The sequence below is a fragment of the Toxotes jaculatrix genome, chromosome 17 (genome assembly GCF_017976425.1).
Source record: "Toxotes jaculatrix isolate fToxJac2 chromosome 17, fToxJac2.pri, whole genome shotgun sequence".
In the NCBI taxonomy this organism is placed as follows: Eukaryota; Metazoa; Chordata; class Actinopteri; family Toxotidae; genus Toxotes; species Toxotes jaculatrix.
This window is the reverse complement of record NC_054410.1, coordinates 20,519,009-20,530,731: the sequence shown is the minus strand read 5'-3', so window position 1 is coordinate 20,530,731 and position 11,723 is coordinate 20,519,009. Positions and strand designations below refer to the sequence as shown.

The 11,723-nt window shown below is 41.4% G+C and overlaps 1 protein-coding gene across 2 annotated transcripts; it reads left to right on the top strand.

Moving 5' to 3' along the window:
• The first annotated feature begins 148 nt into the window (after positions 1–148).
• On the top strand, positions 149–6,277 carry qrsl1 (glutaminyl-tRNA amidotransferase subunit QRSL1). 2 transcript variants are annotated; one of them, XM_041061556.1, is made up of 12 exons: positions 149–264; positions 1,272–1,431; positions 1,512–1,610; positions 1,703–1,799; positions 1,991–2,152; positions 2,244–2,419; positions 2,696–2,808; positions 3,229–3,421; positions 3,568–3,685; positions 3,849–4,054; positions 4,316–4,459; positions 5,361–6,277. In XM_041061556.1, the coding sequence occupies exons 1-12, from the start codon at positions 241–243 to the stop codon at positions 5,423–5,425; spliced, it is 1,557 nt and encodes a 518-aa protein (XP_040917490.1). In that variant the 5' UTR covers positions 149–240; the 3' UTR covers positions 5,426–6,277. The 2 variants fall into 2 exon arrangements, with proteins under 2 accessions (XP_040917490.1, XP_040917489.1); XM_041061555.1 differs by lacking the exon at positions 5,361–6,277 and having other exon boundaries at positions 4,316–5,351.
• The last annotated feature ends 5,446 nt before the right edge of the window (positions 6,278–11,723 follow it).

Genomic DNA, 11,723 nt, shown 5'->3' with positions numbered 1-11,723 from the left:
CATATAAAGTCTATAACCAGTTTAAAACCACGTCCTCTTCCGTAACATGCTTCTTCTTCGACCGGTGTCTTGGTCAGCCCTCGGCTCCTCCGCCAATCAGAGCGCGGTTTCCTCAACAGCTATCCAATCACAGAAAGCGCTGTTAGACGTTGGATATTGAAACAAACATGGCAGCTTGCTACTCCACACTGTGCGAAGGTTGTTGTTAATTTGGAAGGTTGACACAGAAATACTGTCAACATGCTCGGCCTGACAATAAGGGAGGTGAGTACGAGTGTTTGCGTTTCTCTGACCTTAGTTCTCCTTGTGTTTCATTTGTCGTTGGTACTGCATTTTAGCTAAACATTGGACATTTGTGCTTTCAATTTATAACCACCTTAGCTTAGATAATAGCTGTAGAATTTTTAAATACTTTTGCTCCCTAATCGGGAATAGCTAAAATATATTGTCAAGCAAGACGTCTTTTCTGGTTGTCCTTATAGAAATTGTATTACATAGTTGTGTCCATGTAGTAGATGACATAGCTAACCAGGACATCTACTAAATTGCTTAACTATAAAGTCACTCACTTTATAAAGTTTCTTATGATATATTTTCATGTGCAGTTGGCTGTTAAAAATGTCTGCCTATGAAGTAAGACATAACTTATTGTGGTGGAAAAAGTATAAAAATCTTTTGCATAAGTTAAAGTTATCAATAAGACAAAAAGTACTCATCTCAAAAAATCCAGCATTTAAAATGTAATCTTCAGAGGTAGTCGTGATGCAGAATGAGCCCATTCAGAGTGTTGTGCTTATCGTTAATGTTTGTATTACCTATATAATATATATATACCTAATAATAATATAACTGATGTCTCAACATGTAAGCTGGACTTTAAAGTCATTTGTAACCAACTGTCAAATAAATCTCCTGGAGTAAAACATACAAGACTGTCCGCTGAAATGCTGTGGAGTAGAAGTGCAATGCAGCAGGCAGTGTAAATACTCAAGTAAAGTAAAAAATACTTCAGGATAGCATTTAAGTACAGTAATAGGCCTTTTTCACATAAGACAGTTTGATATATTACAACAGGAAAAGTACAGGTGTAAATAATAAAAGTAATTTTGGCTGAATTCCATTTAGCTGCTTCAGGTTCGGGGTCCTGGTGAGGTTCATACTGATAATGTTATTATTTTTTGTGCTTTTCTACTAGTCAAAATGTCAAAGGCCTTTTGAAAAAAAAGAACTGTGTTACATCCCACTACTGGATTTTCATCATTGCTCTGCAGGTGTCTTTGGCACTCAGAGAGGGAAGGATCTCCCCAACAGAGCTTTGTAGGAGGTGTCTGAACCGCATCAAGAAAACTCAGCATCTCAACGCTTACATCACTGTGACAGAGGAGTTGGCACTGAAGCAGGCTCAAGAAGCAGAAACCAGACTGCTGCAAGGTGTGGACACACGGGTGGTTATCTGCATCTGTTTCTGTGTGTAGTTACAAGTTTTACTGTTTGGGTCTTGTCTTCCTCAGGTGCCTCCAAAGGTCCTCTGGATGGAATCCCCTTTGCAGTCAAGGATAACTTCAGCACAGAGAACATCAAGACCACATGTGCTTCCAGGATGCTCAGAGGTCTGTCATCACCTCAGTATAAGTTACCGTGGCTCATGTTTTCCAGTTTATATCAGTCCAGTAATGATAACCTGCCACTGTTTTTGCTTCAGATTACACTCCTCCATACAATGCTACAGTGGTTCAGAAGCTCCTAGACCAAGGGGCTGTTCTGGTGGGGAAGACCAACATGGATGAGTTTGCTATGGGGTAAAGCCATATTTATCAATATGAGAATAGTAATAATGCTCTACTCACAGCATGGGTTTTACGATATATATTTTCTAAATGGCTTGAAAAGGTGTGACACCTGTGTACACCGACAGGAGGAGACGCAGAGTACGTGTTTAGATTTTTGGTTGTCATTGTCTTATTTTTGTATTTGTCTATTTGTCTCAAAGTGCAGGAAGTACTGACGGGGCTTTCGGTCCAGTAAGGAACCCCTGGAGTTATGCTGCTCCCTACAGAGAACAGACAGGGGCATCACCAGACTCTGACTGGGTGATCACTGGAGGAAGTTCTGGAGGAAGTGCAGCCGCTGTGGCCTCACTCACCAGCTACCTGTGAGGGAGCACCAAAAACTACAGAATTTGATGATTTGATTCAAAATGGTGTTTAGAATGAAAATGTACTGATTTGGTGATTACTTGGCAGGGCTTTGGGTTCAGACACAGGTGGTTCTACTCGTAACCCAGGTGCACTCTGTGGTGTCGTGGCCCTGAAGCCCACCTACGGTCTGGTGTCCAGACATGGTCTCATCCCTCTGGTTAACTCCATGGACGTCCCGGGTATTATGACCCGCAGTGTTGGTGATGCAGCCTTGGTCTTAGGTAGGAAACTTTTGTTAACCTCTCTTTGCACAGATGTAGGCACTTTAGGCTGGTGTCCTACATTATAGTTAAACATAGCTGAACACCTGGGCCTTATTGTTGAGGGTCAGGTACATCAGAAATTTTTTCGGTTTTCCGGGATTTGTGATGGGAATAATTAAAAAAACAGAAGTAGGTCCAATTCAACAAAATATTTCCATACCCCATTGCTGTACATTTGACATACCTCCCACAAACAGCGGACCCTCCGGCGGATTTTGTTGAAATTTTACACAGGTATCCTTCAAGGCCTTGATATTAGAGACTCGACAACAATTCCTGCCCCTTCATCGCTGACAGAGCTACTTGAAGACTTTGATGTCAAGAACATCTGTATAGGCATCCCCAAGGTGAGTTTCTATTGGAAATAGTTCACAGTTATTCTGAGGCGTCCGTCTTTCAGCTGATGAAGAACAGGTTTCATGCTAAAATTAAGCAGGAAATGCTAACTACATGCTAATTGTAGCAACACTGAGCTAAGGTTTGAGGATTCTTAGGACTTTTAGGAAACAATAATGGGCAGAAAGGATTTTTTGCAGTTGATGTAGTGTCAGGATTTGTGATGACTGGCTCTGAGAAGTATTACACAAATATGAATTTAAATGTAAGATGTTTAATTTATGACCCAAACTTTATGTATCTCTGCAGCAGCATCACCAAGACAAATTCCTTGTATAGAACATTACTATATACAGAATACAATATAAGATTAGTCAATACATCCATCGTCTAATGCTCCTTGTCTCTCCTGTGTTGTAATGTAATGTCAGGAGTACCACGCTCCAGGGCTGTCTGAGGAGACTCTAGCTCAGTGGAGTCGTGTTGCTGACATGTTTGAGAGAGCAGGGGCGAGGGTGGAGCAAGTATCCCTCCCCCACACCCAGTACTCCATTGTGTGCTACCACGTCCTGTGCCATGCTGAAGTGGCATCTAACATGGCTCGCTTTGACGGCCTCGAATACGGTATGAAGCAGCCTAAAATACGTTCAGCTTGTGGTGTGGACAATTATACAGTGGATGCCTCATCACACATTAGCTAATACCCAATCATATGTGTTGCTAACATGTCACAAGATGGTGATGGAGGTGATGTTATTGATTTCTGTCAGGCCACCGTAGTGAGGTGAAGAGCTCGACAGAGGCCATGTACGCTTCAACGCGACATGAGGGCTTCAATGACGTAGTGAGAGGGAGGATTCTGTCTGGGAACTACTTCCTGCTTAAACAGTAAGACAACAGACTGAACCGTATCACACCATTGTACTTCAGTTCCTCTGGCTTAAAACCAGTGTATAGATGAATTGTCTTTTTATTGCTGTGACCTTTTCTCTCAGATTTCTGTTATATATCTACAAATATGAACTAACACGATCCAACCTCATTTTGCCAGGAACTACCAGCACTACTTTGTGAAAGCCCAGAAAATCCGCCGGCTGATAGCGGACGATTTCAAGCATGTGTTCAGCTCAGGTATTGACGTGCTGCTGACGCCCACCACTCTGACTGACGCGGCCCGTTACTCTGACTTCACACAGGAAGACAACCGAACACGCAGCGCGCAGGAAGACGTCTTCACCCAGCCTGTCAACATGGCGGGTACGGTTGAAAAAGGAGGCCATCGCTGTTCATGCATGTGCAGGAAGTGTGGGAGGATTCATGAAAGTCTTAAATCATGCATTTATGGATACATGCACTTACTACGTACACCTACACCTCTGTAACTAAAAACCTTTCACTAAAAACTCTTCTGCTGCCTGTTATCATTCTCCAAACTAACCTCTAACTAATCTTAATATCTATACCTAATACCTAATCGTTGTGGCAACCTTCTTTGAACTCTCCTTCTCTTCACCGCAGGTCTCCCAGCTGTTTCAGTGCCAACCGCATTATCAAGACGCGGCCTGCCCATTGGCTTACAGCTCATAGCCCCTGCCGTCCAAGACAAGAAGATGCTCAGTGTTGCTCAGTGGATAGAGCAGAGGGTTGGGTTTCCCTCCATCAGTGAGTATGGAGACACCAGCGAGAGCAGGAATGACACAAGAATGACCAAAAGGGAGCAGACATTAGCTGTATGAAGAGAACTGTGGACACAAGGAATCAGCTGTTGACAGTTACTAATTTGCAGGCACACATAATGGACTTAAATTCGAACCATTAAGGACATTCTTTGCTTCTAAGATGCCTTTTCAGGACATTTTAAGTGGGGTAATATCTGTCAATCACATGCTACAATAGCTTTAAGTTTCCTTGATGGAATAAAAATAATAATAAAATAATAAAACCATACTATTGTACAACATGCATCATGCTTAAAGTTGGGGAATACGGTGTTTAACCACCTGTCAAATGCTGCCATATGTTGTCTAATGTGGCTCGGTTGCTACTAAATAAATGCGAGTGTGTCCATGCATGCACATATTGTTTGGACTGACGAGTGTCTCTAATGCTAATTAATAACTGTTAGCATGCCAGCACACTAATTTAAGATGACTGGCATGATGAACACAATACCTGCTAAACATTATCATGTTAACATTGTCATTGTGAGCATGTTCGACATTAGCACAGACCACTGTGTCTTAACAACAACCAACAAGAGTAGCTCGTTTGTTTATATGAAATCCTCACAAAAGTAAAATGTTACAAACTTTATTTAAAGTAGTTTTGCACACCAGGTCTTAGCAGGAGCTTCGACGGCTGAGAAAATATAAAACTTTATGCATTCAGTATTTCCTGTGCTTGTCAAGAAATTATTATTGCACTTAAAATAACATTTTTGTCATCTTTATGTCAGATTAACTTGATATTTCCTGGTTTCCAGATTAGGCCCATCTCAAATTTCTCTCTCCAAGCCAAATCCAAAGTTATTAAATCATGAAAAACTTTTTTTTTTTCCCTGCAGTTGTAACTCTGAGAAGAAAATTGGTCCATTTCCATGGAGATGAGTTGAGTAACAACTTTACATGACCAAACACCAGCAGACCCTTAAAACCATTTTGGCTCAAGCAGATACTCTCCCTGAAACACTCTCCACATTAAAGTGTTGGAATCAGCTCAAGTGAAATCCAATCAGCCTGTTACGGTTCTGGAAATCGGCCTAAACTAAGGTGCTACGCTGAGTGTTTACAGATCTCACAATAACCTGCTCTCAACCAGTTCCACATGATCCTACCCAGTTTCCCTGCTGCGTCCTGTAACTCTACAGAGTTACAGTATGCAGCAGCTGTACCAGTGCCAGTGGCTATATTGTTTTATATAATCTTTTTTATGTATGTTTACATGAGTGCTGTGTTTTTTGTTTGTTGTGGTTTGTGTATCAGTGGGATCTGTGCCAAAGATTGGATCTTCCAAACAGCTGACATGTTGTAAATGCCTTTTCATGAGTTGATATGAGGGATGTAAAGCAGAGAAATTTACATGTTCATCTCACATCTTTTCCACTGACTGGCGTGAATGACTGATGAAAAGTTTGTATTTACTGCAGTTGCCATGTCCTTCTTCCTCTTTTTTTTCTTCTTAGTATCAGCTTATATCCATAATAACACTCAATATTTTAATATATTTTGTATTGCACATACAGTGCATTGCCATACTTCCTTCTCTGCTTCACATCGCTGTAATGGCTCAGTTTTTCTCACCTCAGTGTTGCTACAATTAGCACGAGATTAGCATCTTGCCTGCTTAATTTTAGCATAAAACCTGAGGCTGTGAACAACACAAAACATCTGTCTGTGCCTCTGTTGTACTTAAAGTATCTCAGCATCTAGCCCAGGGGTGGGCAAACTGTTCTACCTGTGGAACAGTTTGTGTGGCTGCAGGTTTTTGTTCCAACCAAGCAGCATCACACCAGACTTGACTCATTTAATCAACTGATCTCAGTCTTCAGACAGTTGATTGGTCAAACTGTGTGTTCTTCATTGGTTGGAACAAAAACCTGCAGCCACACCACACCACAGCAGGGTCCTGACCATAATTTCTTTGTGGAACAGTTTGCCCACCCCTGATCTAGCCTCTATCAGGGCAGTCCACATTTACACAATTACGAATAGGACTGAGAGGCTAGCTGGTGCTTGTGGCCTTGTTATTTGAAAAAAATGTGTGAAAACTGAGTTACCTCTGTCGTTTTCAATATCTCATGTACACAAACACCATGCAGAATGCAGAGGGCCTGTGCAGGTTTCTTGTTTCTTTTGACATTCTCCTCTCCGGATGTGTGGATTTGCATGGTATCCCCTTCTCCCCTCTTTTATCCTCACTCCATTCCTCCCACCTGCCCCAGCTTTTTCCAGCGCTAGTCATTTGATCCTGATCTCCAAGTTCATTCCGTAAATGTCGCCCTTGCTCACGGCTGACAGAAAAGGATGTGCTAGTGAAATTTCAGCAAAGCATAGACTCCTCACATGAGCCCTGTCTTCTCCGCAGACATACTTACGGGTACTTCAACATAACAGCAGGGTCCTGTCCATAATTTCTGCTTGATAGTTGTAAACACTGGTCCTTCAGTCATATTCTTAAGCTCTTTTCTCACACTGGACTACAAAGCATTAAATAATACCACCATTTGGCAGTTTAAATATTTCTGTTATTTTGTCTACTCCATTTATAATCTATAGGGGTAGGTTAAATATCAGAAACACCTTGCCGAGGTACACTCATCTTTAAAATGTTTGTATATAGAGTCCCTTTTTTTTTTTTTTATACAATTGATTATAGATGGATTTGTGTGTGTCTAGTATGGATTTGTGTAAAGCACTTTGTGTAACATGATTGATTGATCTGGATGTATGTCTACTGAGAGTGTCACAGTCTCCTTTTCTGTTCTCCTCGACCCTCGTCTCGAGCCTCTGCTCGCTGCTCGTCTCCCCAGACCTGCCTTCCCCTTGCTGTCCACCAGATTCCTCAGTCTTTCCCTCCCATATTTCACCTGTTCCCATTTCCCCAGTTAGTCATACGGTCACCTAACCTGTCCTCACTCAATTCCTCATTCCTGATCAGCTCTCACTATTTCAGATTGTCTGTTATTTTTCTCATGTTCCTTGTGTGATCCAGTTGTTTCTTGCACACCTGCCTATCCTCCCATCTACCTGCGTGCTTGGTTTCCAAGCTTACAGGTATTGGGGTCCTCTGCCTGTGTTGTGACCAGCAAGTTGTGACAGACAGTGGAGAATAACACACCACATAATATAGTATACCTCAGATAGCACAGTGATCCTCTCAGAGCTCAGTACAGAAGGAAGTGTTTGGTGTAAATTTTGAGGTTATAGTAAAATTAGATTTGAATCATTCCTCACAGAAAGTATTTTTATTTTTATTGGTATTTGTATTGCAAATTGCATTTCAGGTCTACCCTGGAAAACCACAGTGATGCTTTATTTTAAAACAACAAGCATTTGTTTTTATCAGTAGGACGAACTGTTTCCTTCCCAGAGCACATAGCACAAAGATAAGTCAGCAAATTTAATTTGATCAGTTTCAGTCACTGATATAGTCAAAAGCACATTTTCTGCTTATTCTCCAAAAAGGATTTATTTAGACAAAAACTTACACCAAATACTTGCAATTTATTTTTGCAGCACAACAAAGTACAAATGCTGAAGCAGTTCAGCATTTACTTCTATCCATTAAAATCGCAATAGTTTTTCCTTAAGATAGTAGTTTGTCATTGCTGCAGTCTAATTTGTAACGTCTAATTACCAGCCCAGCCAGTCTCTGGGGATATTGTGTTCACCATGCGTGTCATCATGGCAAGATGTGGTCTTGCTGTAGCAGGAACTACCACAGTTGTGGTTTTGAGTACTTTGGCAGGTGTTTATGTTTCTTTGTCTGTCTGTGGACAGATTTTGTCACCACGGTATCATCCCAAGGTTAGTGACTACATGAAGCAGTCACTAGAGTTTACAGGTATGTAGTTGAGATCAAAATGAAGGCCCAAGTGCGAAGATGGGTGTGGTCCAACCCATGAGTACTCACCACTAATGGGTTAGATCACTTATAATGTACTATTGATTACGATTGAGTATTCAGGGGTCAGAACGTCAGCATGTCGATGGGCGTCGCAGCAGGTGTGATCATACTGCAAGATGGTTTTTAGTTCAGCTTTAGTTTTACTTTCTTGAGGTCTTGGTTGTCGTTTCAACTGAGAAGCGTTCAAATGTGATATTTATGCTTATGTAGCATTAGATTTTACATAACAGTTTCTAAATAGAACATAATAGTGTGCGATGGATCCAAAGATTGATACCACTCTGATGTTTATACAGCAAGTATGGAACTAGAGACGGCAGTCAGCATGGCAGTTGGCTTAGCTTAGTACAAAGACTGAAAACTGGAGGAAACTGGCACCCTGGCAATGCAACAGCTTGTTTTTACAGTTCAGTTCTTGTACAGATCAAACAAGTTTTTATATAGTAGTGAACCTTGGAGGTTTTGGTTTTCAGTGGGTATTGTTACTGGAAGTCAGAGCCGGGCTGTTTCCTTCATTTCCAACTTTTGTGCTAAGCTGACTAGCTGAGAGAGATCAGAAACAACAACAACGTTTTCAAAGCAAGTCACGCGAGCTGTTCCACAGCAGATGTAGTATGGGACAAATGCTCCCTCACAGATACATTCAACCTGCATTCTACAGAATGTATTCTGGGCGTTGAACTGGGTCCACAAACGGGAACAGGAAAAGAGGATGTGTTGATTGATTTACATGCATCATTTGACTACAAGCTCCCAGAACTCAACCATGACTGGAAATGGGTGGGGTGGAGGGGGGTTAACAACACTGTACAGTATCTAAAATATCACATGACCCTTGGCACCTGTGCATCTTTGTGTTAAGGCACTGAAGCACTTAGCAGCTCAAGAAAATGGCACAAACTATGAAAGTGAATCAAAGGCCTCCAATTTTAAGTAAACACAGTTTTTATTATTACCTTGGCAAGATCAGTCAATAGTCAGACACTCTGTGTTCATGGTAATTGTTAAATGTTTATTCTCTTTGATCTATATCTAAGTTCCACATTTATACAGGATGTGGTGATAGAGCTTCTGAACTTCCCTGAAGCGATTCAAGCCATGGTTGCTCAATACAAGAAATTGAATAAGTGAGCTCAATAAGTGAATAAGTTAGCTTTATAATGGCAGAGAATCTATGCCATTATAAAGATCAGCTTATCTATGCCATAGATAATAAGGCTATTCAAGCCCTGTATGTATAGAATTATACTATCTACATTCTCAGCCTGACTGATTGGGTAGCACAGGGAAATGCATGCAATGATCAATACTCTCCTCAAAAGTCCGAAAAATGTGTTGTAACTGTAAGTATGATTTAACTGTTCACTCTCCTCCTCTCTGGCTGTGCAAACGCTGAATTTCAATGGACAGCAATGCATCTTAAAAGTAAACCCTTGCATTGCACCCAATAAGCTCTCTCTCTGTTGTTATTTGTTATTTTGACAAAGAGCATGTCATGTTATGTTCTGATATCGGCTGAAGAGAAGTGGGAAGTGTCTGTCTCTCTTCCTCTTGTTGAAGTGACAGTCCGCTCTGAGTTGGTCATCAGGTTTGTCTGTCTCCACCAGACTCAGTGGTTGGGTTTTGGTCATTGAGGTAGACCACGTGGTGTTTTCTTGTCAGTGTTAGATAGCACAGAAGAACACTTCAAGTGTGATTGGAGCAGATGGTCAAGCTGATACATCTTTATTTACCGATATACTTTATTTTTCTTTGTCTCCCTCTGTTTCTGTCTCTGGCAGGTGGTTGCATACCTGTCCATCACCACTAAACCATCATGTGAGGAAAAGATGTATCATTAACAAACTTAGACAATTAAAAAGAGGTAAATGAAAACTGCAGAGAAATGAATTTGGGAGTTTAGCTGAGCATGTCTTAGCCTGGATTGAACTAATAAGACTGAGAGTTTACAGTTACATGCTAATGGCTCTGTGAGGCTGTACTTAGGCACATCCAGGCTTGGAGTGAAATGCTAACGTCATCATGGTGATGTTTATCAACAGTAATGCTTTACCACGTCCACCATCTTGTGTGTACATCAGCATGTAAACATGCAAACAAAAGTATAGTAGAGGTTGATGGGAATGTCATCAGTTCATCACATATTTGATCATAAAGCAGAGTACTGGAGAAACTGAAAACTGAAAAGCAGCGTGGTCATTTAGTGGGTGACACTGAGAATGCAACTGATTCATTGTTTCAGCTGTCTTGAAATGTACATTCCTGCTGGGAAAAGAGCGAGATTGAGAGCAGGTGAAGTGGCTGCACAGCTCACAGATGAAAGCTCTGAAGTGTCCTTCACCTTCTGTAACCCCCCTCCACCCTCTCTTTTATTTGCTCCTTTGCATGTCCTCCATTCCGCACCGGCAAACACAGCACCTAAACCCAAACTCCAGTTTCTCCTTACATTTCAGGTGGACAGGAGAAGATGGGTGGAGGAGGAGCGCGTTAACTGGTCATGCTCTGATGGTAAAGTAAAGGAGATCTCTTTTCTTGATCATGTGACCACACTACAGTAGGTTTAAGATATCATGGCCATACTACAGGACTGTGGTTTGTGCTCTGTAAAGTCTCTTTAGCTAGAGCTTTAGTATAGAGGCAGAGTGAAAAGAAGACAGATGGACATCCACATCTTCAAAAAACATGTTTATGAGGTCAAAGCCATGGTACCTGATGAAGAAGAGGGAGAACGGAAGGATGAGAGAGAGGGTCACAAAGCAAAGGTCCTAATCTAAGTCTGCCTCTGGAGCAGATAAGATGAGCTGGACAATTCAGCCTTTGTCATGTGACCAGCATAGGATGTGGTTCCCACAGAGATCAAAAGTGGGTGTGCAGGGGGGCAACTACAGGTAAATTCCAGCAGTCAGTCTTTCACAGAGAGGTCCTTTGATGGAGACCCTGCACCAGGTGAATGAGGAGGCGGGGCTCACGAGCCTTTAAACTCACTCACTGTGCTTTTGAATGCAGTCTAATTTAAAGAAAAATGTGACAGGGAATTTTCCAGCCAACCATTATTCTCAGCAGTCACACATTTGTTTATACACTGCAACTTGAACCAGAACCTTAAGAGTTTAAAGGCAGATCTGGATAATTCCAGGTGCAAACGACACACTGGTTTTATTCAGTTAAACCTTTTGTATATGCCTTTGCACTGTAGCAGTTTGTTTGAGGTTTTAATGACTCAGGAAATCACTTGTCAGGAAGTGAAACAATTGCAGATTAACTTTCACTGCACATTTAGCTTCCACATTTACAGAAGACG

Coding starts and splice junctions, on each gene's coding strand:
- qrsl1 (XM_041061555.1), top strand. CDS start 241: ATGCTCGGCCTGACAATAAGGGAG. Junction 265..1,271: donor TCGGCCTGACAATAAGGGAG/GTGAGTACGAGT, acceptor ATTGCTCTGCAG/GTGTCTTTGGCACTCAGAGA. Junction 1,800..1,990: donor ATGGATGAGTTTGCTATGGG/GTAAAGCCATAT, acceptor TTTGTCTCAAAG/TGCAGGAAGTACTGACGGGG.